Raw genomic sequence first — 27,699 nt, forward strand, 5'->3', positions numbered from 1 at the left:
TCATCCATTTTAGAATAAGGCTGTAACGTAACAAAATGTGGAAAAAGTCAAGGGGTCTGAATACTTTCCGAATGCATTGTATACAAAAGTATGTGGACACCCCTTCAAATTAGTGGATTCAGCTATTTCAGCCACAGCCGTTGCTGACAGGTGTATAAAATCAAGCACACAGCCATGCAATCTCCATAGACAAACATTTGCAGTAGAAAGGCCTTACTGAAGAGCTCAGTGACTTTCAACGTGGCACCGTCATAGGATGCCACCTTTTCAACAAGTCAGTACGTCAAATTTATCCCCTGCTAGATCAGCCCTGGTCAACTGTAAGTGCTGTTATTGTGAAGTGGAAACATCTAGGATCAACAACGGTTCAGCCTGGAAGTGGTAGGCCACACAAGCTCACAGAACGGGACCGCCGAGTGCTGAAGCGCGTAAAAATCTGTCCTCGGTTGCAACACTCACTACCGAGTTCCAAACTGCATCTGGAGGCAACGTCAGCACAATAACTGTTTGTCGGGAGCTTCATGAAATGGGTCTCCATGGCCGAGCACCGCACACAAGCCTAAGTTCACCATGCGCAATGCCAAGTGTCGGCTGGAGTGGTGTTAAGCTCGCCACCATTGGACTCTGGAGCAGTGGAAACGTGTTCTCTGGAGTGAAGAATCACACTTCACCATCTGGCAGTCCGATGGACGAATCTGGGTTTGGCGGATGCCAGGAAAACGCTACCTGCCCGAATGTATAGTGTCAACTGTAAAGTTTGGTGGAGGAGGAATAATGGTCTGGGGCTGTTTTTCATGATTCGGGCTAGGCCCCTTAGTTCCAGTGAAGGGAAATCTTAGCACTACAGAATACAATGACATTCTAGACCATTCTGTGCTTCCAACTTTGTGGCAACAGTTTGGGGAAGGCCCTTTCCTGTTCAGGCATGACAATGCCCCCGTGCACAAAGCCAGGGCCATACAGAAATGGTTTGTCGAGATCGTGAAGAACTTGACTGGCCTGCACAGAGCCCTGACCTCAACCCCATCGAACACCTTTGGGATGAATTAGAACACCGACTGCGAGCCAGGCCTAGTCGCCCAACATCAGTGCCCGACCTCGCTAATGTTCTTGTGGCTGAATGGAATTAAGTTCCCACAGCAATGTTCCAACATCTAGTGGAAAGCATTCCCAGAAGAATGGAGGCTGTTATAGCAGCCAATGGGGGACCAACTCCATATAAATGCCCATGATTTTGGAATGAGATGTTCGACGAGAAGGTGTCCACATACCTTTGGTCATGTAGTGTATGATAATAATTTGAGTCTCCGATTTACGTTTACTATGTTACGTCTAGTCTTTGAGGCCAGGCTGATTTCATAGGTGAGCCCAAAAGCATTGTGTGGTACAGACTTCAGTCCATATAGTGCAGGACTGCCCAACCATGTTCCTGGAGAGCTACCGTCCTGTAGGTTTTTGCTCCAACCCTAATCTAGTACACCTGATTCACACCTGGGGTTGGAGCAAAAACCTACAGGAGGGTAGCTCTCCAGGAACAGGGTTGGGCAACCCTGGTATAGTGTATAGCTTTCTGACTATGAGGATGACTCACAAATAATTTCACTGTAAATTCATTCTCTGGTATGATCGTTTGGAAACTTTATTCGAAATAGTATATATTTTTTACAATTTTCAAACATAGCAGGGATCAATACATGAGCTGAACTGGTTTGAAGAGCTAACCTGTTTGACATACTCTTCAATTCTATCCAAAAACATTTACTGAGATCAATTTTCTTTTTCATCTTATTTGACATCTCACCTGAATTGTATAACCACTGGCATGACAACATACAAAGGACATATTCATGTAAACGGAAAGAAAGTTTATCACAAAATTCAAAGCAAGCGGGAGGCTGCAAAATCACGCAAGCAGAACTGGTGTGAGGAAAGAAACTGAAGCTGCATCATCATCATCATCATCATCATAGTCAAGTCTGCTCTCGTGGACATTCATTGGCAATACCCTTTAAACAGAGCAGTCATGAACTCTATTGTTATGTCACAAATGGCACACTATTCCCTATTTAGTGCACCACTTTGACCAGGGCCCATAAGACTCTGGTCAAAAGTAGTGCTCTATAAAGGCAATAGGGGGCCATTTGGGACAAAACCTACCTGTTTAAAGCAAGTAATTCACATAAAATGTTTATAAAAAGACAGTCAAAATACCCAAACATTAGCTTATCAGTACTCTCTGGTTATTTAATTTTTTTGTAACATGTGGACAGTTCACTGGCACAGCACAGTAATGTTCCAAGACAGACAAAGTGGAGAACGATTGGTGAGCGATTCAGTAAACGGCAAATGTAGCCATTTTGAAAGAGTGGCATAGCAGCAGTCATTTCAACATGGTCTTGGTGAGATAAGATTCCTCAAATGGCTAGAAATATATAATGATTGAATATAAATTCATCCAGGGGCATGTTATGTCATGTTTTTTATATATTTTTTATTGAACTGTGCAGTTTGAAAAGAGCACATCAAGTGAAAGGCTTAGTCACATCCTTGACACTGGGTCTTACACAATAATTCAAGTAACACATTAAAGGCCCAGTGCGGTCAAAAACGTGATATTCCTGTGTTTTATAATTATTTCCAAACTATGAGGTTGGAATAATAATGTGAAATTGTGAAAATGATGATAATGCCCTTTTAGTGTAAGAGCTGTTTGAAAAGACCGCCTGAAATTTCAGCCTGTTTTGGTGGGATGCAGTTTTAGCCTGCCTGGTGACATCCCCAGGCGGTAAATTTGTTAATAGACCAGTAAGAAAGAGCGTTCCAAACCTCTCTGCCAATAACAGCTCAGACCACTCAGACCACTCCCAGACAGTCCAAGCTAAATTCTTGCTTGCGAAATAGCTCTTTGCTAAGAAGCTAATTTTTGTTTCTTTTTGACCACTTTAATTGAAAACAATCACAGCAAGGTATTTCATTGTTACCCAGAAATTATTTGATATTGAGATAAAAACGGTTGCATTGGACCTTTAAGTCATTAGAAAACTGGAATTGACACTCAAATGGCCAAATACAGAATTCCAAAACTTAAATGATTCGGAAAGTGTATTTACTCGTCACACTTTGTCCTGGAAGAAGGGGTTAATTTCACAAAGGAATGTTTACAACAGCCAATGTGAGCAGAGAAGTATAGTAATATAAGAAGAACAACTCTAGCTAGCAGTGACAAGTAAAGATAGGTAGGTTTAGCCTGGCCCCAGATCTGTTTGTGCTCTTGCCAACTCGATTGCTTTCATTGTCAAGCTAAACATGACAAGAAGTAACAAGGAGTTGGCATGATAGCATAAACAGACTGGCACTTAGGCTAAGGTAGGTTGGCTTGTTGGTGAGTCTGCATGCACAAACTTGCTGGCTGATAGTGAGGCTCTATCGCAGGTCTTTCGATTTTGCTTCTCCACTGTGGTGAGTCAGTGGTGGTGAGCAGTGTGCCTTCAGGAAGCACATGTACTTCCTCTTCCTCTGCAGGCTGGCTTCTCATTGGTTGCCTCCCTGCAAATAGCAAAAGCGGCTGGGCGACACTTGTGTATTCACATGCAAGCGCATGAGTGAGGACAGACAGGGGCCCTGGGCCGGAGCAGGACTTGACTTCAGCCCGGAGAGCACAAGCCTATGGCCACCTGCCAACCTCCGATGCAGTATCAAAGTGACTGGGCCTGAAAAAGCGGAGTAGACTAGTAACCAAGACAGTGAAAGTAGTTTTTGTTCCAGTCTTTTAGAGTAGTCAGTCTGTAAACGGCACTATATGTGCCTTTTCAGTAGGATCTCTCTCTCCTGGCACAAGGCTGATCACAGCTACTGAGCTATTCGTTCTTGTGGCAGTAAATGTCCTTTAGTGCTCTGAGTTCCTCGATGAGGGTCTTGTTTTGGTTTTCCAGCACGCCCACGCGGTTCTCCAGACACTTGACATACTCTTTCTTTTTCCTGCGGCACTCCCGTGCAGCCTCCCTAGAGAAGACAGGGGAAAAGAGATGGTCAGTGGGAGAAATTCCAGCACTAAGCACCAATCAAAAGTGAACAAATACACTTCAGACGCTTCACATAACATCCACTCAACCTATTTGGCTAACCAATTATCTAAGGGGTGCTTTAAAAATCTACAGGAAAGTGAGGAAACCGAAAGATGAATATTAATGATTTCAAAATCTGTTCCCCTTTTGCAGTTGTTAGCCAAATTCAGAGCAATTCAGAGCTACGAAGTAAAATCTGTGGATGCGTCCCAAAAGGCACCCTACTCCCTATAGTGTACTACTTTTGATCAGGGCCTCTGGTCAAATATAGTGCACTATAAAAGGGAATAGGGTGCCATTTGGGACGCAAACTGCGTCTGTCTCACCTGTTCTTCATGAGGCGGACCTCCCTCTTGCGTGTGACCTCCTCAGTGTGCACCGGGGGGCTGTGCATGGACATGGAGCCTGGGGACGCAGCCATCACCAAGCCCTGGGGCAGGCCCGAGGTGGGCGAACGCAGCTGGTACGCTGGCATATCCCCAGTGGCAGCTAGAGAACACAGACAGAACATCAGGGTTAGTTTTGATAGTAATTTACTTAATCAAGTTCATCACTTGCACAGACAGACAGGACATCAGAATTAGATGCGATTAAGTCATTTATTCAAGCAAGTTAGTCACTGGAATACAAATTCTCACTTGCAATGACCACCTGTATTTAGCTTCCTGGGGGAAAACCAAGTGCTGTATTTTTCAACTCAAGCCCTTCAATCACAAATATTTCTCATCTTCTATCTATTTACAGGATAAGCAACCGTAAATTAGACATAAACAATGAATACAAATAAAGTAGATGGGAATTCATTTAACGGCAAAAAACAACAACAATTGACCACTTGTTTACTGCTTTTTCTGTTAAACCACCAGACAAGCCCAGATTCCAACAGACAAAAGTGAATTAAGCAAAACAAACCTAATTTAAAATGATGTTATTTTTCTACAGCCAGATTTAAGATCACAGCACAGTTGCCAAATTAGGGAGAGTACTGTAGGCCTAAACACAGATCACAGACCCAGCGTTTGTGTGGTTTGAATAGTTCTGTCAAATCTGGACTGGGAGAGTGAGAGGATGCGTCCCAAACGGCACTCTATTCCCTCTGGGCCCGGTCAAAAGTAGTGCACTGTAAAGGGAATATGGTGCCATTTGGGATGCATACAGAGCGTGATCTGTGACTAGAGCCAGGAACCCTCACCTTTGACCCCCCTGTAACAACAGATTAACCAATGGCCTGTGACTTAACACCGACAACCAGGATTGATAGACAATCACCTTGCCCAACAAAATAGGCCTAACTCAATTAAAAACCATTTCAATGATTGGTTGATGTCATAAAAACCTCAGAACAAGAAGCTTATGTAACCAGTGCTCTTGTCTTTATCAGATTATCAACGTGCACATTGACATTACAGAATAGAGAGGATATTAGCTTTATAGGGGATGGGGGGGTTAATTACTACAATTATGTTAAAACCATTGTCATTATCTGGTTACTGGGTAGATAACTGCCATCAAAAGTAAAAGAGAAAAGACAGCCTCACTGGTACAGTGGGGAAAAAAAGTATTTAGTCAGCCACCAATTGTGCAAGTTCTCCCACTTAAAAAGATGACAGAGGCCTGTAATTTTCATCATAGGTACACGTCAACTATTACAGACAAAATGAGATTTTTTTCCCCAGAAAATCACATTGTAGGATTTTTAATGAATTTATTTGCAAATTATGGTGGAAAATAAGTATTTGGTCAATAACAAAAGTTTCTCAATACTTTGTTATATACCCTTTGTTGGCAATGACACAGGTCAAACGTTTTCTGTAAGTCTTCACAAGGTTTTTACACACTGTTGCTGGTATTTTGGCCCATTCCTCCATGCAGATCTCCTCTAGAGCAGTGATGTTTTGGGGCTGTCGCTGGGCAACACGGACTTTCAACTCCCTCCAAAGATTTTCTATGGGGTTGAGATCTGGAGACTGGCTAGGCCACTCCAGGACCTTGAAATGCGTCTTACGAAGCCACTCCTTCGTTGCCCGGGCGGTGTGTTTGGGATCATTGTCATGCTGAAAGACCCAGCCACGTTTCATCTTCAATGCCCTTGCTGATGGAAGGAGGTTTTCACTCAAAATCTCACGATACATGGCCCCATTCATTCTTTCCTTTACACGGATCAGTCGTCCTGGTCCCTTTGCAGAAAAACAGCCCCAAAGCATGATGTTTCCACCCCCATGCTTCACAGTAGGTATGGTGTTCTTTGGATGCAACTCAGCATTTTATGTCCTCCAAACACGACGAGTTGAGTTTTTACCAAAAAGTTCTATTTTGGTTTCATCTGACCATATGACATTCTCCCAATCCTCTTCTGGATCATCCAAATGCACTCTAGCAAACTTCAGACGGGCCTGGACATGTACTGGCTTAAGCAGGGGGACACGTCTTGCACTGCAGGATTTGAGTCCTTGGCGGCGTAGTGTGTTACTGATGGTAGGCTTTGTTACTTTGGTCCCAGCTCTCTGCAGGTCATTCACTAGGTCCCCCCATGTGGTTCTGGGATTTTTGCTCACCGTTCTTGTGATCATTTTGACCCCACGGTGTGAGATCTTGCGTGGAGCCCCAGATCGAGGGAGATTATCAGTGGTCTTGTATGTCTTCCATTTCCTAATAATTGCTCCCACAGTTGATTTCTTCAAACCAAGCTGCTTACCTATTGCAGATTCAGTCTTCCCAGCCTGGTGCAGGTCTACAATTTTGTTTCTGGTGTCCTTTGACAGCTCTTTGGTCTTGGCCATAGTGGAGTTTGGAGTGTGACTGTTTGAGGTTGTGGACAGGTGTCTTTTATACTGATAACAAGTTCAAACAGGTGCCATTTTACAGGTAACGAGTGGAGGACAGAGGAGCCTCTTAAAGAAGAAGTTACAGGTCTGTGAGAGCCAGAAATCTTGCTTGTTTGTAGGTGACCAAATACTTATTTTCCACCATAATTTGCAAATAAATTCATTAAAAATCCTACAATGTGATTTTCTGGAGAAAAAAATTCTCAATTTGTCTGTCATAGTTGACGTGTACCTATGATGAAAATTACAGGCCTCTCTCATCTTTTTAAATGGGAGAACTTGCACAATTGGTGGCTGACTAAATACTTTTTTCCCCCACTGTAGTAGCCTACATTTTCAGCCTACATTATTTGGTGATGATTAATTATTTATTAAAAACAATTTCAAAGTACAAAGAAATCCCAGAAGGTGCCAGGGGGTAGTCTAGTGGTGGTACTGCCGCCCCCGGTCCACATATGCCCCTGGAGAGCAGCGGTTCGATCCCCCGTTCCCCGACTCACTTTCTATACTTTATCCCTCTAATCTATCTCCCAATCTACATTTCTAGCCTGTACCGGTAAAAAATAACAAATAAGTGCATTTTTTGGGGGGGGCTGAGAATAACACATCAAAGTGTTAAATACACTTATTTCCAATGTGCTCCTCGGTGTAGAAAATGTGATTCTGATCTGATCGCTGGTATGTTGATAAATACCTTTCTAATGTCTTCTAATAGTAACTGCAAAGGAACTACAGGAGACAAAAAACTAAGATGTTCGTCACAAACTATCATCATCCTTACAGTGCCTTCAGAAAGTATTCACACCCCTTGACTTTTTCCACATAATGAATTTAAAATTGATTAAATAGAGATTTTGTGTCACTGGCCTACTACACACAATACCCCATAATGTCAAAGTCGAATTGTGTTTTCAGAAATGTTTACAAATTATTTAAAAATATAAAGCTAAAATGTCTTCAGTCAATAAGTATTCAACCCCTTCGTTATGGAAAGCCTAAATAAGTTCAGGAGTAAAAATGTGCTTAACAAGTCACATAAGTTGCATGGACTCACTCTGTGTGCAATAATAGTTTTTAACATTATTTTTCAATGACTACCTCATCTCTGTACCCCACACATACAATTATCTGTAAGGTCCCTCAGTCCAGCAGTGAATTTCAAACACAGATTCAACCACAAAGACCAGAGAGGTTTTCCAATGCCTCCAAGGGTGGCACTTATTGGTAGATGGGTAAAAAAAAAGTAGACATTGAATATCCCTTTGAGCATGGTGAAGTTATTAATTACACTTTGGATGGTGTATCAATACACCCAGTCACTACAAAGATACAGGCGTCCTTCCTAACTGAGTTGCCGGAGAGGAAGGAAACCGCTCAGGGATTTCACCATGAGGCCAATGGTGACTTTAAAACAGTTACAGAGTTTAATGGCTATGATATGAGAAAACTGAGGATGGATCACAACATTGTAGTTACTCCACAATACTAAACTAAATGGCAGAGTGAAAAGAAGGAAGCCTGTAAAGAATACAAATATTTCAAAACATGAAAAACAGCAAAAAAATGTGGCAAAGAAATTAACTTTGTCCTGAATACAAAGTGTTATGTTTAGGGCAAATCCAACACAACACTGAATACCACTCTTTATATTTTCAAGCATGGTGGTGGCTGCATCATGTTATGGGTATGCTGTCATAGGCAAGGACTAGGGAGTTTTTTAGGGTAAAAAGACACGGAATAGAGCTAAGCACAGGCAAAATCCTAAAGGAAAACCTGGTTCAGTCTGCTTTCCAAGACACTGGGAGACATATTCACCTTTCAGCAGGACAATAGCCTAAAACATAAGGCCAAATCTACACTGGAGTTGCTTACCAAGACGATATTGAATGTTCCTGAGAGGCCTAGTTACAGTTTTGACTTAAATTGGCTTGAAAATCTATGGCAAGGCTTGGAAATGGCTCTATAGCAATGATCAACAACCAACTTGACAGAGCTTGAATAATGTGCAAATATTGTACAATCCAGGTGTGCAAAGCTCTTAGAGTCAAGGGGTAGGAATACATTAAAAAAAACATTTTTTGGGTAACATTTATGAATTGATAATAGCCCAAATGCTACCACTGCACTAGTGTTTTAATGCACGAATGAGCAAGCATTAGCTTGCAGATCTGAGGGGCTACACCAGGCTGAGCTCTTCTCTCTCTGTCGTCATCTGAGTGGATTACTAAACTGGTATCGCCAATGCTGTGCTCACTGCTCTAGCACTGTTCTCAGAGGGCTCTGTTCTGTTCTGTGTGTAGCCTAATCACAGCATGACTCCCTGCTGACGTCAATGTGTGTCTCACTCGACGCTTAGCATTTTCATTTCCCTGGCCAGATCTGCTTCCAGGAAACTGGAGTGACGTTAACGCACATCCACCACCCCTCCCCCTCTCCCTTGCTGATCCAGAGAAGCGTTCTGTTTGAGCGTTTCAGGGGGCAGGCAGACAGGTATCGGCGGATTGAGCAAGCTAACCAAACACTTACCGCCTTGTTCGGTCAACAGTTATGTCTAGCTTTTCACTACAGGAATGCTGAATGGTAATTATACAGTACTCTTGTAACGTGTTCAAGTCTCAGAAAGAACTGTGGGCAAGATGCCTCTGTAGTAGCTAGCTATTAACCCTCAATTAGTTAGTCAGTGCACGTCTTTCAGTTTGCTATTGGTTTTCTCTGTTCTCTTAAACACACTCAGTATCTTGAGAAAATACTCTGAAGAATTTTGAGGATTCCAAGCGAACTGGTAACTTTGGTAGCCTACATACATTTTTTTTTTTATCAACGCGTAAAAGTTCTGTAAAGACATTTAACCAACCCAACTTTAAAGTAATTCCTCACAAAAACAAATGTATAAAAATAATGTATTTAGCCCTCTAAATAGACAATGCAGATATATATCTGAATTGTACAACAATGCAGCTATACATTTTCAATTACTGCCAGCATGCAACATTACATTTTCTATAACAATCCAAGACTGAGAAACACTTAAAATATAGTTACATACCTGATTCAGTCTCATCTCCAGTAACAGCCATATATTCTACTCCAAAACACAGGCTCAACAGAACCACACACTTTTTTCTCTCTTTATCTGACTGTCTTTCTTTCTATCTGCCTGTGTGTGTCTCGCTCTGCCTGCTCTCTACATGGAGTGGTCACAATCAACTTTGCACAAAATTACAATTAGTGACATTGACATCACAATGACATCACTGGCCCTGCTGAAGTCAATAAGACATTCTGCCTCTAGGCCCCTCCCCCTGCTCTTCTCCTGGATCAAATGCTAAAGTGGAGCAACACAATGCAGCGAGGCAAGGGGGGAGGGAGGGAAAGACGCAGGGAGGGAGGGAGGGCTAGCAGGATATTTTTAGACCCTATGACGCAACTAGGCGACGTAGAACAAACAGGAGGATAGTGTGCCCAAATGGCAGCAGCAGTACTAATGTGAGCACCCTGATTGAAGCACTCCTTTGGGATTGGCTTTTACTACTTGTTAGGATTATATGATTTTTAAGCTTTTTCATCCGTTTCTCTGGAAAATAAGTAAATAAGTTCAGCTGTAAAGAAGTACCCTAATAGGGAGCATTTGTAATTATAAGAGGGAAATGTTTGAGACAGTCATTGGACTCAGAAAAACTTGAAATGCAGGGAAACCATTACATTGCTCTGATGAACTAGTCTGCATGGTACTGTAAGTAACATTACAGGGTCAACCAACCATGCTTGACATTTTTTTGAGAAATACTAGTCATACTCCAGCCACTTAGAGAGCTTTCTTCTGTTCATCTGCTAAATGAATACAAACCCATGACTTAATGAATCACACTATTTCAATGTAATCTAATGAAATAACTAGGAAGCCTAAGGACAGAAAGACCAGATGGTTATAAAATGGAGACTGCATCCAAAATGTGAACCCTATTACCTATGGGCCCTGGTCAAAAGTATTGCACTATATAGGGCAGGGTTCCCCAACTGGCGGCCCGCAGGCCGAATTTGGCTTTTAGGTGATTTTATTTGGGTCCCCAAGTTCTGAGCAATTTTTTGGACATAAAAGACTGAAAACACCAGCAAATCAGCTCCAAGTTACTTTAATTTTGTTACCGGGTTCCACTCCTATTAGCTAAAAACAAGAAGAAGCGGCTCCAGTGGGCAGGTGATCGCCAACACTGGACAATTAAGGAATGGAAAAACATCCTGATGTAGGGAATAGCGTGCCATTTGGGTCATAGAGAAATTGGAGTTCATGTAGCCCTTTACACTCGTACCCGTGTACGGGTTGAAAAAGGCAGATTTGGGCACTGATAAGCGCCTACATTGAAACGCAGTGGCTGTACATTAACATGCTATAAATGATGTCGGACCTCTGGCTCTGCGCTTCACAGCGCTGTATGGGTTTTGACTGACAACCGTTCTGAACCTGAGCACCTCGCGTAACAAGTAGTTGTCCCCATCCCTCCCGCTAATTGGGCAACTTTTGCTAATTTTTTGTTGTCTGAGTGAGGGAAATGCTTTAAATGAAAAGGGCTCGATGAATTTTGGAAGATGAGACGTTGAGGATTATAATAAATACCACTTTGATGTCATACAAGCAAGCCAAACACCCGTGAGTCTGAATGTGCACTTCACATGTCCATATCATAATACTAATGTCATATACAGTGTCAACGTTTATGATCACTATGTTTCATATACAGTTACTAGATGACCTGGCGTCATACCCTGGGTTGTTCTCAACAGAATGAGCCTGTTTGTCTGTTGTGAAGAAAGTTTGCCGCGGAACACGCACCTGAACGCACTCATGACTCTTTTCTATGCACACCAAAATGACGATTCGTTTCTCTGAATTGCCTTGTGAAAGCCTAACACTGAGATTTATTTGATAATTTAGATAGCCATGTTGGCAATAGAACAATTTCCAATGATGCCCACCTGACCCAGATTGTGTTTTTGAATTGCGTAAACAACAACAGTAATTGTGTGATGGCGGGGATGCAGCGTTGTGTTCCAAACAAAACAACTACAAGTGTCCTTGCTCTAGTTCCTCAATGGCACAGCTAGGAGAGCTCAAAAGCACCTTATAGTTGAAGAGTGCATTGAGTCATAAAAGTGCATTGAAATTACTTAGGAACTGTGCACACTTTGGAGGTGTGTGGCCACTTGGAGACACAAGTTAGTCCTCTCACTCAAACCCATGTAATTTTTGTGTCCTATGTTGTGCCTAACCCACATTTTCCAGGAATATTCTTATCATGTTACTGAATGTATCCAGAGTATTTTCAGATTTCTTTATCAACAAATACGGTGAAAAGTACAGTAAATGTAAAATGCACATAAAATCAACAGTGTAATGTTTGGATTCAGTCTTGTGTCAGGTAAACTGTTGTGTCCTCAACTTTGGTCTAATAATTTTCCCATAATCTACAAACTGTTCCCTTTCAATAGTTACCATGCTTATGTATTTGCTTTCATATTTCTTCTGTAAGAAACATTTTAATTTAGCCGTATCCATATAGGCCAATTCCCACGAGTGTAAAGGGTTCAGTACAGTTCTTACCTTGTATCACCACCTGGCCACCTTGCACAGAGAAGAACTGCTGTCCAGAGTCCCCTGCCTGGGCTGCGTATTGCAGGATCTGCGGGGAACCAGAGTTGGACATGGCCAGCGACTGTAGACCCTGCAGGTCCTCACTGCCTGGGCTGGCTATCTGGATGGCTCCCCCCTGGGTGATGGCAACTGAGGAGGGACACACATTTTTAGAAGTGAAGGGTTACTCAGAGGTATTTGTGGATGTTTGTGTGAATCTAATTTTGTATTGAAAAAGGTCTCTGAGGGCGGGAGTTATTTTTATTTTGTCAACGAGGGACAAAAGTCGCATGTAGTTCTGCATTTTTGAACACTGCTATAAATAGCTCATTACTGTTATCAGCCATTTCTAAGCAGCACCTTCTGATCTATTAGATTAGATGTTTTCTTCAAATATAGAAAAGTGCTGTACTTTATGGTTGATAAGGTTGGGTCACTGGCTTATTGATGCACAACTGTAACCTGGGAAATGTAGCCTCCACAATGAATCCTCTGTTTAAGATCTCTTACACAAGAACACAAACTGGATATAGAAATTAATGTCACAATAGTGAGTGCATGTCAACATTCTCACCATAGTTACGTCCCAACTACGGCAACCTATTCCCTGTATACTGCCCTACCAAAGCAAAAGAACAGTAACTGCACATTTGGTCAAAAATGAGTTATTTTTATACATTAAATACATGCTTTATAATTGCAGTAACTGCAAAAAGTTAAAGTGAAACCAAGGAAAAATCAGTTAATGCCTTTTACCTTGGTTTCACTGAGCTTTGGGCTGCAGTATCTACTGTTTACCTTGGTATTATTTATTGTTCTTCACTAATACAAGTATCAAACTATATGACACTGACAGCCACATACAAATAAATATCCTAACACAAGTTTGTATTATTATTATTTTAAATCATCATGGAAATGTATTCCAGTGGGTGTACCAAGCAAGAAGGCAGTAATTGCCATCTAGGGTCAAAGGTCATGTCAGAGGTCAGGGTCAATATGAATAAAACAAAAACCTCATAATAAGAAAACAGATAACCACATCTCCAATGATCTGCCTACAATTCATTTGGCTGGACAATAAAAAAAACATTGAAGTCATTTTTCTCAGTTTCACTCTATGAGCAGCTCTTTTGCTTGGTCGGGCTGTATAGTGCACCACTTTTGGCCAGAACCTAATGAAACTCACTGTATTGGCCGCAGCTGGTCTGATAGATTGAAGTTGGCACTTGAACTGAAGGGACACTGGAGGGTGGAGACTCATCTTCAGGTTTCTCCTCCTCAATTCTCGGAATTGAGGAGGAATCCGATGATAGTTCATTGAGGATTTTTCTGAAGTAAAGAGGAAAGCACGTAATAAACTACTCTGCTTGGATTGCTTTGAAACGTCAATGGTTATATAAATCCATTTTAGTCATTTAGCAGACTCTTATCCAGAGCGACTTACAGGAGCAATTACTGTTAAGTGCCTTGCTCAAGAGCACATCGACATATTTTTCACCTAGTCAGCTTGGGTATTTCAACCAGCGACCTTTTGGTTACTGGCCTAACACTCCTAACCGTTAGACTACCTGCCGCCCCAAATATATAAACTTACGCCATGTTCCCTTTGTAGTGCACTACTTTTAACCAGGGCCCATAGGTCTCCGGTCAAAAGTAATGCACTATATAGGGAATAAGGTGTCCTTTGGGACACATTCAATTTTTATATTTGCAATGTTTTCAAGTCTGCCTACCGATAAGATGGGCGTCTTGAGAGAATCTCTCTTCTTTTCTGTGTGTCTGTGACTGCCGACTCCCCACCTTCAAGCCCAGCTACAGAGGTGATCTGGAAAAGGAAAAAAAAACAATGAAGTCTGAAAGTAATGCATAATGAATGAATGAATGAATGAATGAATGAATGAATTGGTCATTTAGCAGACGCTCTTATCCAGAGCGACTTACAGGAGCAATTAGGGTTAAGTACCTTGCTCAAGGGCACATCGACAGGTTTTTCACCTAGTCGGCTCGGGGATTAGAACCAGCGACCTTTCGGTTACTGGCACAACGCTCTTAACCACTAAGCTACCTGCCGCCATAGACACGGTCCCTGTGTAAGGCCACCTCCCTCCATTTTAAAATACCTTACTGAATACTGAAAAATAAAAGTAATTCCCAAACAGTATAAATCTCAGGTTGTGTCCCAAATAGCACCCTATTGCCTTATGCACAGGGCCCTTGTCAAAGGTAGTGAACCACTCATTCTTTGTTGGTGAGTGTGATTTAGAGGAAAATGGAAAACGAGCGTGACATCATGTGCTGATTTGTCTAATGCAAGCAGACAGCATGTTGTCTAAGAGACTGGCAGACACAATACAACATCCGGTGCATGAAGGTTGAACTGATTAGCTTAAATCACAGATCCCATTTCTCAGACAAAGCCAATTAAGAGAGAGTGCTGCATTAGAGCCAGAACAATCGCACCTGTAGATGTGAAGATACCCTTTGTTACATCCTTGGGATCACTGGTACACAACATCAGAAAGTACTAGCCTGGCCCCAGATATGTTTGTGCTCTTGCGACCCAAAACCATTCTGGAATTGTTCTATGGGGAAAAAGCAACTACTGATTTACTGTATTGAGCAAAGACTAGAGTGACCCTTGAGGCTGCATCCCCAATGACACTTATAGACCACTACTTTCAAAAGTAGTGATCTATATGGAATAAGGTGCAATTTGGGACACAACCTGAGGGTATAGGGAAGGGATGGAGCTCTAGTAGCTACCTGTACAGTCTGCATCTGTGGTGACTGGATGACAGAGGCCTGAGGAGCCTGGATGACACCCTGGACCTGAACTGTCTGCCCACCAGGTAACTGCAACACTGTCATGCCAGCGGAGTCTCCTGTTCCTGAAACCTGGAGAAAGACAAGAGACGTTCAATTGTTTTACTAGCCATTTAAACAATATTTGAGAAAAGGATACTCCAGCATCAGTGTGTCTAAATGATCTTGTTTGTGCTATCATGCCAACTCTGTCATTTATTGTTGTGTTTGGCTTGACAATGCGAAATGGAGTTGGCAAGAGCACAAACAGGTCTGGGACCAGGCTTTTTAGACCCTGATGCATCTCTGAATATAAGAGTGATGATGAGTGATAGTGGCCACAACACACACACTTCACAAAGGTGCTACCTGAGTAAGTACAGCAGTGGGTGAGTTGGATTCACTCTGACTTGGTTCTTCATCAGACAGAGAGTCATCAACACTTCCATCCTGCTGTGATGACGCAACCGCTGTGTTCATGGTCATCGGACTGGAAATGTCAGGAAATGTAGCACAATTGAAGGGGAAGTACACATTTTTTTTCATGTGTCCTTATTTTCACTCTTCCTGTAGTTTGTAGTTGATCCCCCAAATCGTTTTTATTTTATTCTATTTTGTATCATTACAGAGGAAATTGGGTTGTCACATTTTGTTGAGTCATCACTTGCAATTGACTATAATGCATTAAACCATATTACAAAACACTCCACACCAACTCATATTACATCAGAATCCCATTCTAAATTATGTCTCTACACTCAATAATAATTATAAAAGAATCCACTGTGCCATAAATCCATATTTGAATGATACTGTTTACAACTACAACAACAAAAAGATGCAAATATGGATTTATGGGACAGTGGGAAAACAAATCTAAAACTGAGTGCAGGGTAGTGCTGAGTGATTAACTGAAATGTAGTTTATTTTTCTGTTTTTAAACAACTAATTGACCAACGTAGGTTCAATTATTTTAATTCCATTTCATTAATTTTTTTCTGTGAGCTCGATGCACAGTTTCTTTAGAGATAAATCTGTGGAGCAGACACGGAGAGAGAACGCGCGATCGAGAGGGATAGAGAGCAGTTGCTTCGAGAGGTATCTTTACCTGAAAATACATGATCTAAGTGATTGATAGTTGGTATTCAGCAGTCATAAAAATATGCCTTATTTACTTTGAAGAACTACTAAAATAGTGATTTGGTCTGACACCATAGGCAGTAGCTCTATAGAGATGATGACTTGGAATAAAAGTCATCAAATAAAACAAATGTAATATACACCACTGAAATATTTTATTAAAGTGAATAAAATGATGGTTAATAAGTGACAAGCAGTAATGGGCAGTCACTACAATCATGGGACTTGTTTTATTCTGTGTTGTTCCAGCATTCAATCCACGTAAAAAATCAATCAAAACCAAAAAACGTGATAATTTTTTTGTCATCGAACCGAAAACCCCAAAAAGCACTAATCACTCTTCACTTGTGCAGAGACATCATTAACAATGGGACTCTGTAATAGGAGTTGGTTTGGAGTGTTTTGGAGCATTGCCAAACATGTAGCACGCACCTGAGTGATGCCAAGGCTGGTGAAAAGCACACAAAAAGCCACCCCAATAGATGATTAGATAAGAACAAATTATACTCCCTTTGGGAAAATGTACACTACCAGTCAAAAGTTTTAGAACACCTACTCATTCAAGGGTTTTCCTTTATTTTCTACATTGTAGAGTAATAGTGAAGACATCAAAACTATGAAATAACACATGGAATCATGTAGTAACCCAAAAAAAAAAAGTGTTAAACAAATCAAAATATATTTTATATTTGAGATTGTTCAAATAGCCACCCTTTGCCTTGATGACAGCTTTGCACACTCTTGGCATTCTCTCAACCAGCTTCATGAGGTAGTTACGTGGAATGCATTTCAATTAACAGGTGTGCCTTCTTAAAAGTCAATTTGTGGAATTTCTTTCCTTCTTAATGCGTTTGAGCCAATCAGTTGTGTTGTGTCAAGGTAGGGGGGTATACAGAAGATAGCCCTATTTTGTAAAAGACCAAGTCCATTTTATGGCAAGAACAGCTCAAATAAGCAAAGAGCAACTACAGTCCATCATTACTTTAAGACATGAAGGTCAGTCTATACAGAACATTTCAAGAACTTTGAAAGTTTCTTCAAGTGCAGTCGCAAAAACCATCAAGCACTATGATGAAACTGGCTCTCATGCGGACCACCACGAGAATGGAAGACCCAGAGTTACCTCTGCTGCAGAGGATAAGTTCATTAGAGTTACCAGCCTCAGAAATCGCAGCCCAAATATATACTTCACAGAGTTCAATTAACAGACACATCTCAACATCAACTGTTCAGAGGAGACTGTGTGAATCAGGCCTTCATGGTTGAATTGCTGCAAAGAAACCACTACTAAAGGACACCAATAAGAAGAAGACTTGCTTGGGCCAAGAAACACGAGCAATGGATATTAGACCGGTGGAAATCTGTCCTTAGGTCTGGAGTCCAAATTGGAGATATTTGGTTCCAACCGCTGTGTCTTTGTGAGACGCGGTGTGGGTGAACGGATGATCTCTGCATGTGTATTTCCCACCGTAAAGCATGGAGGAGGAGGTGTTATGGTGTGGGGGTGCATTGCTGGTGACACGGTCTGTGATTTATTTAGAATTCAAGGCACACTTAACCAGCATGGCTACCACAGCATTCTGTAGCGATACGCTATCCTATCTGGTTTGGGCTTAGTGGATCTATAATTTGTTTTTCAACAGGACAATGACCCAACACACCTCCAGGCTGTGTAAGGGCTATTTTACCAAGGAGGAGAGTGATGGAGTGCTGCATCAGATGACCCGGCCTCTACAATCCCCCGACCTCAACCAAATTGAGATGGTTTGGGATGAGTCGGACCGCAGAGTGAAGGAAAAGCAGCCAACAAGTGCTCAGCGTGTGTGGGAACTCCTTCAAGACCGTTGGAAAAGCATTCCAGATGAAGCTGGTTGAGAGAATGCCAAGAGTGTGCAAAGCTGTCATCAAGGCAAAGGGTGTCTATTTGAAGAATATCAAATATAAAATATATTTTCATTTGTTTAACACTTTTTTGGTTACTACATGATTTCATGTGTGTTATTTCATAGTTTATGTCTTCACTTTTATTCTACAATGTATAAAAACCCTTGAATGAGTAGGTGTTCTAAAACTTTTGACCGGTAGTGTAAGTCTAAGACTATTTCAATATTATATCATTAGATTAAAGCAAGTAATGTTGTCATATGTCCTGAACAACTGCCTGATAACTCAAAACAGTGCTGGTTGACTGGGCTGCCATACAAGAACTGTTAGCACATTAGTTTGTGTTAGTGTCCTCCTGTGCTGTAAACATATTGATTAAACTGGGATCCATGTTTAAAAGAAATGCAAGCAATGCCTTTAGTGTCTTTACATGTTGGAGGACATATACCATCAATTCGAGGGCTTTTGATTAAGTTACAAGTCGCCTACTGTCACTACAGAACGAACCCATTCAGTGACAATGCATTACATGGAACACATTTCAAACGTTTGATTTAATTCAAATTAATGTACTCAATCAAACATTGTGTTAAATGTGATTGTTGCGTTTACTTGATTCATGTTTTCCCTTTTCTAATGGTGCTTTCATGTCAACTGGGAAATCGGAAGAAAAAAAAACTAGGTTAAATCATGACGTCAGTTATCTTCAGGTCGGAACACTAGTAAGATACCCGAGTTTCAGAGTTGGATGACCCACCCACCCACACTTATGTCGAAAGTTGGATATTTCCCAGTTCTTTTGAACACGGCGTAACTCCCATGGAACAAAGACAGCCGCCCGCCTGTCTGAATTCGAAAGGGGAGGGGTCTAGAAGCTGTCACTCTGAAATTGCTAGTTTGTAGCGAGCTAGTTTATAAAATCTGTACCATACTCAGCACCTAAACAAGATAGACTTTTGGTACATTTATTAACAGAGCAATTTTTTTTTTCGTTAGCTGGCTAACTACCTTTCCAGAAAGCGAACGCGAATCGAGTTGCGTCATTTATGCAGCTGAAGACAAACGCTCGAGAGAAATTGCGACTTACACCGAAAAGCATGAAAGGTGGATAGCTAACATTATTTATCATGTAACTAGCTAGTAGCAGGCAGCTGCTAGCTTTCTAAAAGTAATACGGACGCTGGCTGGCAAGCCAATTCACTCTGTCTTTATATGCCAGTTAGTTAGCAAGCAAACTAACTGTACCATTCGTGTCTGTGCATAAAGTTGTTCAGCTGGCTAACACACAGGAAGGAGATTGTCCACGTAACCAGAGCTAGCAACTAGCTTTAGCTAACATAGTCATTAGCCAGTAGATTCAACTGCCAAATTGAAAGTTTGTCCATTCGTCATTGTAAACGGTGAACTTTCTGTTTTGTTGTCTCTTTTTTTGTGACCGAGTCCCACGACTAGTCTACCGTGTAATAACTTACCAAAGTTTTACGTAGTCAGACTCGTCACTAATTATGGTAGGAGTGGATGGCTCGAGCCTCTGCCCACGTAGACCCCACGTCAGTCTTGATGATGCAGTACTAAAATGTCGACCAAGCACTCGTCCTCTCCAACTGAACACTACAGGAGAAGAAAAAAAAAAAACTACACATGGGAGGAGCTTTACAGATTACTGTAAATTGAAGACAAGTCTAATTTCTCTACAATTGTATGACTCTGGACAGCAATGCACTGCACAAAACGACACATAAAAACATGTTATAATGAATTTATATTGAACCTTTTTGATACCGTACATTAAAACCAATAGGTTACTGACAACAAAGTGAAAAATACGTTTAAAGAGTAGACCAAACATTCTGTAATGATCTCATCCATCCCATGTTCACAGTACACACTAAATAGTTTAACATTTATAAATAGTTCATATGTTTTCTGATGATGTTGGAGGCCATCTAGTGGTTGTAAAGGAGAAGAAAACACTGCATTGTTCTTCTTCAGTGGGGTTTATCGGCGGTTGGCATCCAACGTTATGGTGCAATACCGCCACGTACTGTACTGGAGACAGGGAGAATCTAAATCCTACCTACCAGCCCCGTAGCTCCTAAAAAAGATACAATATTTGAGACTATATCTAATGACGTTCTACTCAATATACTCTTTAAACTAATTTACTGTATCCCCTTCTCCCTCATACTAGATCTCATCCTCTCTCTTTCCCTCTGATACTGCCCACACTGTAGCAATACAAAACACTGCATTGGAAATGTAGGCTACTATTTATAGAGCGAATTAGTATTGGCGTCTTTTTGCAAGCACTGACTCCGCCATGGTTCGTTGGACAAAGCCTATGGGGGAAATGAATGGTGTTTTTGGATAAACGCAGAAAATAAGGTCTGTGAACACAGGCTTATGAGATCGTATACCTTTCGTTTTACGAGAATCTTCATCAGCCAACGTCACTTTTTGTGAATTTTAAAGAATTTATGTAATAACAAAAACCACAAATCACATACAGGATTCATAATTCATAAGGGTCATGTTAACACTGCTATTATCTTATAGAAAAAAACGTATAAAATCTCCTAAACCTGTGTTAAACTCAGACGTTATTTTCGTAATTTATTCCAAAACCCTATTCTTTCCCATTCATTTCTTCCCATAGGGATGGCTGAACGGAACCAGAGGTAACTTATTTCCGGGTTTTAGGACTATACGCTGGCGAGCTCTATGGCAATATTTTACAGAACACTAAATAGAATGTTTGGATACATCTGATTTTGACCACAGTTTATTTAATAACAGCTCTTATTTACCTAGCTGGCTCTGGATTGAACTGTTGCTCTCATTCACCAGGACTACTAATGTACTGACAGTCAAAACAATGGGCTAGATTTAACTGTAGACTATTCACATTTTCATTGGTAGCACTGGTGCTCCCAACTTTAAAAGTTAGGAGCACCAGAAAAAGAGATTAAGCTTTAATGAATCCTACCTTAGTTTGAAAACACATTGCCAGCCCCTTTCCTTTCTTCCAGTGCCAACTTAAACCATATGGGCAAGTTACCAGTTTCAGTTGTGTAGACAGAAATTCGTTGGTGGGTGGGCCTGCAGACATTTGGGTGGATGTACACTGCATGTACACTGAACAAAATTATAAAACGCAACATGCAACAAGTTCAAAGATTTTACTGAGTTACAGTTCATATAAGGAAATCAGTCAATTTAAATACATTAATTAGGCCCTAAATCTATGGATTTCATATGACTGGGAATACAGATATGCATCTGTTGGTCACAGATAACTTTTTTTATAGGTAGGGGCGTGGATCAGAAAACCAGTCAGTATCTGGTGTGACCACCATTTGCCTCATAGAGTTGATCAGGCTGTTAATTGTGGCCTGTGGAATGTTGTCCCACTCCTCTTCAATGGCTGTGCGAAGTTGCTGGATATTGGCGGGAACTGGAACACGCTGTCGTACACGTTGATCCAGAGCATCCCGAACATGCTCAATGGGTGGTGACATGCAGCGCTTGACTTGAACTGAAATAGGTGCCGGTACTCATTTTGGGTGCTATTTTACGGTTTATATTTAGGTGCGGGAGCGCCACAATACTTTTTAGCTAATATTCTATAAGAGGAATAGGAGCTCAAGCAGTAGAACATTTGAGGTGCCACTACTCAGCTCCAGTGAGCTCCTGCCGAAAGTCAAGCACTGGTGACTAGTCTGGTTGTATGCAGGCCATGGAAGAACTGGGACATTTTCAGCTTCCAGGAATTGTGTACAGATCCTTGTGACATGGGGCCGTGCATTATCATACTGAAACATGAGGTGATGGCAGCGGATGATGGGCACGACAATGGGCCTCAGGATCTCGTCACGGTATCTCTTTGCATTCAAATTGCCATCGATAAAATGCAATTGTGTTCATTGACCGTAGCTTATGCCTGCCCATACCATAACCACAACATGGGCACTCTGTTGACATCAGCAAACCACTCGCCCACACAACGCCATACACTCTGTCTGCCATCTGCCCGGTACAGTTGAAACCAGGATTCTTCCGTGAAGAGCACACTTCTCCCGCGTGCCAGTGACCATTGAAGGTGAGCATTTGCCCACTGAAGTCGGTTACGACGCCGAACTGCAGTCAGGTTAAGACCCTGGTAAGGACGACGAGCATGCAGATGAGCTTCCCTGAGACAGTTTCTGACAGTTTGTGCAGAAAGTCTTTGGTTGTGCAAACCCACAGTTTCATCAGCTGTCCGGGTGGCTGGTCTCAGACGATCCCGCAGGTGAAGAAGACGGATGTGGAGGTCCTGGGCTGGGGTGGTTACACGTGGTCTGCGGTTGTGAGGCCGGTTGGACATACTGCCATATTCTCTAAAACGACGTTGGAGGCAGCTTTAAATTAACATTAAATCATCTGGCAACAGCTCTGGTGGACATTCCTGCAGTCAGCGTGCCAATTGCGCGCTCCCTCAAAACTAGAGACATCTGTGGCATTGGGCCTTTTATTGTCCCCAGCACAAGGTGCACCTGTGTAATGATCACGCTGTTTAATCAGTTTATTGATATACCGCACCTGTCAGGTGGATGGATTATCTTGGCAAAGGAGAAATGCTCACTAACAGGGATGTAAACAAATTTGTGCACACAATTTGAGAGAAATAAGCTTTTTGTGTGTATGGAAAATGTCTGGGATCTTTTATTTCAGCTCATGAAACATGGGACCAACACTTTACATGTTGCTTTTATATTTTTGTTCAGTAGTTATACTGCATCTGAAGTCAATCTAACGACATCACAATGATGACAAAAGTTTTCCTACTAATTATTTGTTTCCTTCTGAAATGCCATAATTTCCAAGCCACTATAATCCACTTTGGACAATCTTTATCAGTTTCAATTAGGTATAATTAAGTACAACGTTTAGTCGGGCACCAGTGCGCAAGAGAATCTTCATAACAATAATGTCGTGCAACCCATGAATTAGTAAAAAAAAATAAATAAATGTAATGCTTTTTTAAAATGGAAACCACAAGGGCAATAGTCGCGGGAAGAATTTATTTAATTTTTAACATTTTCACAAAAGTAATGCACGGGGCCTTTAATAGTGCTATAATAGTGGACCAATATAGCATGTGTAGCACAGGCAAATATTTTTTTTCAGCACCCCCTTTGAAAATACATTTCTATAAAAAATATGCTGCACCACCAAACTACTTCCCGTGGCTATGCCCAAGGGGTGCACGTTTTGGTTTTTCCCTAACACTACACAGCTGATTCAAATGATAAAAGCTTGATGATTAGTTGATTACTTTAATCGGTTAAAGGATGAGAGAGGGAGGGGTCTGACTGGATGGTTCCTCCTTAAAAAAGGAGAGCAGGGAGAGGTAGAATTCAACTCACAGACGGGACAAAGCGACCCAGTGAAAACCGCTGAAACATCAAGATCGCAGAAGGTGAGAGTTCAACATAATTCATCTAGTACTGTATCTACTTTCATCCCAAATGGTTCCCTATGTAGTGCACTACTTTTGACCAGGGCCCATTAGGCATATGTGATCCTGATCAAATGTAGTGCATTATATAGGGCAGGGGTCTCCAACAGGTCGCAGTAGCTCGCAGCCCAACTATGAGTAGTTTGCCAAACAATTCTGAAAGTACATGCAATTTTCACGTTTTCAACGCCAAACAAATCTCACAAGTATCAGACACTGCAAGTACCCAGCTACTACTTAATCAACGCGACTTGACATTATCCCGCTCCCGGTTAGCCACTATTAGTGTTAAATGTGGCTTTTTAAGCCATCTGCCAATTAATTTCCAACAATATTGGCCGTCTGTGTGGTGCGCGTTTTTCGATCACTCTGTGTAGCCAGTTGAGGTGATAACCGTCTTGTGGGTTGACAGCTTGTTTCCCGAAAACATTTACTTCAAGGTTAACTGCAAAGTATACTTACCTGGCGGACGTATATAATTTGTATCGATTTATTTGGAGACTTTGCCATGAAACGAGCATCAGCAGAACAGAACCATCGCTAGACTGGCACATTAGACCACACATTGATTAATAACTAGCTATATGGTGCAATTTAAAGGAGAATTACGCAAATCCAAATGTCTTTACATTTCTTCCAGACCAAAAACAAATGGTATTCTGATGTGAATAAAGCATGGACATCACATTTTGTTCTTAATGAACAATTGTAATTGAGTGGGAAACCAGAAAATTCAACTGAGAACATTTGGCAAAATGTCTATAATTTGTGGCGGGGACCACAGTTTTTATAGGGCCCCCTTAGTAGTTAACCATAATTTTTAGCAGGTATCTTGACAGAACGGTGCATTACTTTCTCTTGTACACCAAAGACCCGGAAGCGTTGCAGGGGAGAGACTGTGCCTATTTGAAAGTAGCTCGCCACCTGTTACATTTTTTGGAAAGTAGCTCATGCTAGGATAGTTTAGTCTCCTGCTCTAGAAGAACCTACTTTACAAGCTAATTGCCTTTGCAAAAATGTGTCTTACTAGGTGTGTCACGCATCAGGGTTTGAACTGGGTTAGGTAGGGTGCCATTTTAGGGTGTGTACCCCCCCCCCCCCCCCCCCCCTATGTAGTGCACTGGGGTCCCTGGTCAAAGTAGTGCACTAGCGGAGTATGGTGTCATTTGGGAGTCAAACATTCCTTTGTGCCAGGCTAATCTACTGTATGTGGTGGACGAGATGATACCTGGTATTCCTTAACCATCCATTAGTTGACTGTGATGGTACTGGAATACATGATGTGGCCTTGCTGGGTTACGAGAGGTTAGGGAAACGCTGCACTGAATTTGTCTTGATGGCTTCTCTCATTGTCTGTCTTGTCTCTCAGGAGACTATCACCATGGCGACGTTGACCATTCTTCTGCTTCTCAGCGCTGCCTCTACACTGGGCGACAACAGAATAATGACTGCGAGCTACGCAAGTAAGAGTCAGCCTCACACTTTACATCAGGGGTGTCACTCATTCCACGGAGTGCCTAGTATCTGCAGGTTTTTGGTCTTCCTTTCAATGAAGACTTAGACAACCAGGTAAGGGCCTTCTTTACTAGTTAGTGACGTGAACCTGTAGACCCTCTGTGGAATGAGTTTGTGCTTTACGTCATTCAATTATTTGTTTTGTTGTAGTGTGTGGATTGACTTACTTACTAATAATATTCAGTAGTTATTTATGATTCAAATTGGCTGCAATTTCGGGACATGCCCGGTCTTCTTCTTTCAGATGATTTGGTGAAATTTGCAGCAGACAAAAGAAACCCATGCCCCACAGGCTGGTTCCAATTTAATTCCCGCTGCTTCATGTTTGTCGAAACTGCAAGGACATGGCCCAAAGCAGAGGTATAATGCTTACCCTCTACTGTGAATTAAAGTTAAATTGAAATCAACTTTTTTGTTTGAAGTTACCTTAAATGTTGTTTGGCCTTATTTTAACCGGCCCCTCATGTAAAATACTGAACATCTTATTATTCTGTAATTTGTATTTTCTATAGCTTTGCAATATTTTGTGGCGTTGGGCCCTCTAGTAGCCTATATTAGAACCCTCAGGGCATGGGTTAAGACAGACTAACTAAAACCTCTAAGATTCTGTTTTAATGGAACATTAGTTCCGATGGCCAATATTTTGATTGTGAGTCCAGAAGACAAATTCTCAGACTGCACAACTGACTAATACTTCCATTATGACATGCCTTTGTCTCTGTCTACTGCTTGCTCTAGCGCCACTGTATGTTCCTTGGAGAAAAACTGAAGCCTGTGCATAACACTGTAAAGTACCTTGGCGCAAACCTGGCATCTGTGCACAGCTCCGACGAGTCCACATTTCTGCAGGCGCTGGTGTTGATCAAGACTGGCAGTTTCCCTCTTACCTGGATTGGCGGCTTTGATGCTGTTCAGGGAAAGGTACGGTATTGTCATACTTAATAGAAATGACTGAAGTGAAAGTTATACTCTACCTGAACAGTTCAGCTAGAGTATATTCATCAATATGTCGAATCCTGTTAACTGGTTTATTAGTCTCAAAACAATCAGCTGGAAGTAGGTTTTAGGATGTTAAGACACTGCTCAGACAACTCTGTGCCAGAAGTAAAATCAGCTCAACAGTTTCTCAGCTGGTAATGATAAGTCTGAGGTACTGCAAATAATGGGGAATAACGCAATAAGGCGTCGCCAGCTGTGGACTCTAAATAGCACTCTTCAGACTAAATTAAATGTTGCAGTGGTAAAATGTTTTATATAATTTTCGCTTGACACTCTCTTTGCTTATTCTTACCTAATATGTTGGCGTGCATAACCTATTTTGCGCTGACTCATAGAGTATGATGGCTGTCAAAAGCGGAATTTTGATATTACCATTATATCCACACTCGCCACTCCCGTTAAACAATTTTTAAATCTGGAATCCTTAATGGTGACTCGTCTGTTTGCGATATGTAACACAAGTTACAACTTTTTTATTTACAAAAATAAATAAAATAAACCACGCGGCGCGACACTCCTCAGCTCCGCAACAAACAATAACGGTGGTGGGGTGGCGCTGTTTCGTCCTAATGCAGAGTCGGTTGTATACTAGTTTTCTTCTCGTTCAAGTCTATGGCCACTGAAATGCATTGGGCTTTGTATCACCGTGGTTGTAATTTGAAAAGTATGTAGTATCAACACTTATTTTCACGCAACAGTGCCAGTCTGCATGGTTTTTGAAGTTGTTTTGGTAGTGGTAGCTTTTACGGGTTTGGTGCTACAGGTGAAGGAAAGACCCTGAGTATGTTGGATTTTAGAAATTGTTCTTGCTTTCAGCAAGCCCATCTATGTGATACTGAGACCTCACCACTTCCCCCGCAGGACAGGCTATGGTTCTGGAGTGACGGCTCCAAATTTGATCACGAGAACTGGGCGGCAGACGAGCCGAGTAACACGAGGGGTGCCAGAGAGCCATGTATTCAGATGAACTCTGGAGGTACAGTAAGCCCACTATCATTCATCAAATCAAACTTTCATAGTAAGTTTAACAAATATGACACTTTACTATTTTTGTGTGTACATCGGAGTTGTGAGGTCACTTCTATTCCGTGTTTCCTCTTAAGATGAAAACGGCTGGCAAGCTGAATCATGTGGAAGGCGCTATCCCTCGGTGTGCTCCATAAGAACCTGTTTAATCCATCAAACTATCACTTGAAACCAAGTGCTACTCCGGTGTCAGCATTCTAACTGAAAATGTTTCATGTTAGTCAATTACTTTGGAGATTTGTTGCTGTAAATGTTGCGTAATTATTTTGGTTTGTCAATAAAATGGGTGTACGCATTATATCTCATGAGTCGTTA

General features: G+C 41.6%; 2 protein-coding genes across 4 annotated transcripts; one reads left to right on the forward strand and one right to left on the reverse strand.

Annotated features, from left to right (window-relative positions):
* Positions 1-1,609: 1,609 nt before the first annotated feature.
* LOC311099240 (cAMP-responsive element modulator-like) lies at positions 1,610-19,935 on the reverse strand. 3 transcript variants are annotated; one of them, XM_084139928.1, is made up of 8 exons: positions 19,820-19,935; positions 15,693-15,813; positions 15,285-15,416; positions 14,255-14,346; positions 13,708-13,850; positions 12,489-12,668; positions 4,391-4,553; positions 1,610-4,002 (listed from the first exon to the last, which is right to left on the reverse strand). In XM_084139928.1, exons 2-8 carry the CDS (start codon positions 15,807-15,809, stop codon positions 3,858-3,860), a joined length of 972 nt encoding a protein of 323 aa, XP_083996054.1. In that variant the 5' UTR covers positions 15,810-15,813; positions 19,820-19,935; the 3' UTR covers positions 1,610-3,857. The 3 variants fall into 3 exon arrangements, with proteins under 3 accessions (XP_083996054.1, XP_083996055.1, XP_083996056.1); XM_084139929.1 differs by lacking the exon at positions 15,693-15,813 and having other exon boundaries at positions 19,820-19,887; XM_084139930.1 differs by lacking the exons at positions 12,489-12,668; positions 13,708-13,850; positions 14,255-14,346; ... (1 more) ...; positions 15,693-15,813; positions 19,820-19,935 and adding an exon at positions 9,936-12,013.
* Positions 18,956-27,682, forward strand: LOC311099241 (ladderlectin-like). Its single transcript, XM_084139931.1, has 7 exons — positions 18,956-19,451; positions 23,677-23,805; positions 25,214-25,307; positions 25,604-25,719; positions 26,098-26,280; positions 27,220-27,334; positions 27,462-27,682. Exons 3-7 carry the CDS (start codon positions 25,226-25,228, stop codon positions 27,551-27,553), a joined length of 588 nt encoding a protein of 195 aa, XP_083996057.1. The 5' UTR covers positions 18,956-19,451; positions 23,677-23,805; positions 25,214-25,225; the 3' UTR covers positions 27,554-27,682.
* Positions 27,683-27,699: the final 17 nt, after the last annotated feature.

The sequence above is a fragment of the Coregonus lavaretus genome (genome assembly GCF_964263955.1).
Source record: "Coregonus lavaretus genome assembly, chromosome: 23".
NCBI classification, from domain to species: domain Eukaryota; kingdom Metazoa; phylum Chordata; class Actinopteri; order Salmoniformes; family Salmonidae; genus Coregonus; species Coregonus lavaretus.

Excerpts from the sequence above, each read along its gene's own strand:
- LOC311099240 (XM_084139928.1), bottom strand. The coding sequence starts at position 15,809 with ATGACCATGAACACAGCGGTTGCGTCATCACAGCAGGATGGAAGTGTT. Across the intron at positions 13,851-14,254 it reads TCAAGACGCCCATCTTATCG|AAAAATCCTCAATGAACTAT; the intron begins GTAGGCAGACTT and ends TCTTTACTTCAG. Across the intron at positions 4,003-4,390 it reads GTCCGCCTCATGAAGAACAG|GGAGGCTGCACGGGAGTGCC; the intron begins GTGAGACAGACG and ends TGTCTTCTCTAG.
- LOC311099241 (XM_084139931.1), top strand. The coding sequence starts at position 25,226 with ATGGCGACGTTGACCATTCTTCTGCTTCTCAGCGCTGCCTCTACACTG. Across the intron at positions 25,720-26,097 it reads GGACATGGCCCAAAGCAGAG|CGCCACTGTATGTTCCTTGG; the intron begins GTATAATGCTTA and ends TGCTTGCTCTAG. Across the intron at positions 27,335-27,461 it reads TATTCAGATGAACTCTGGAG|ATGAAAACGGCTGGCAAGCT; the intron begins GTACAGTAAGCC and ends TTTCCTCTTAAG.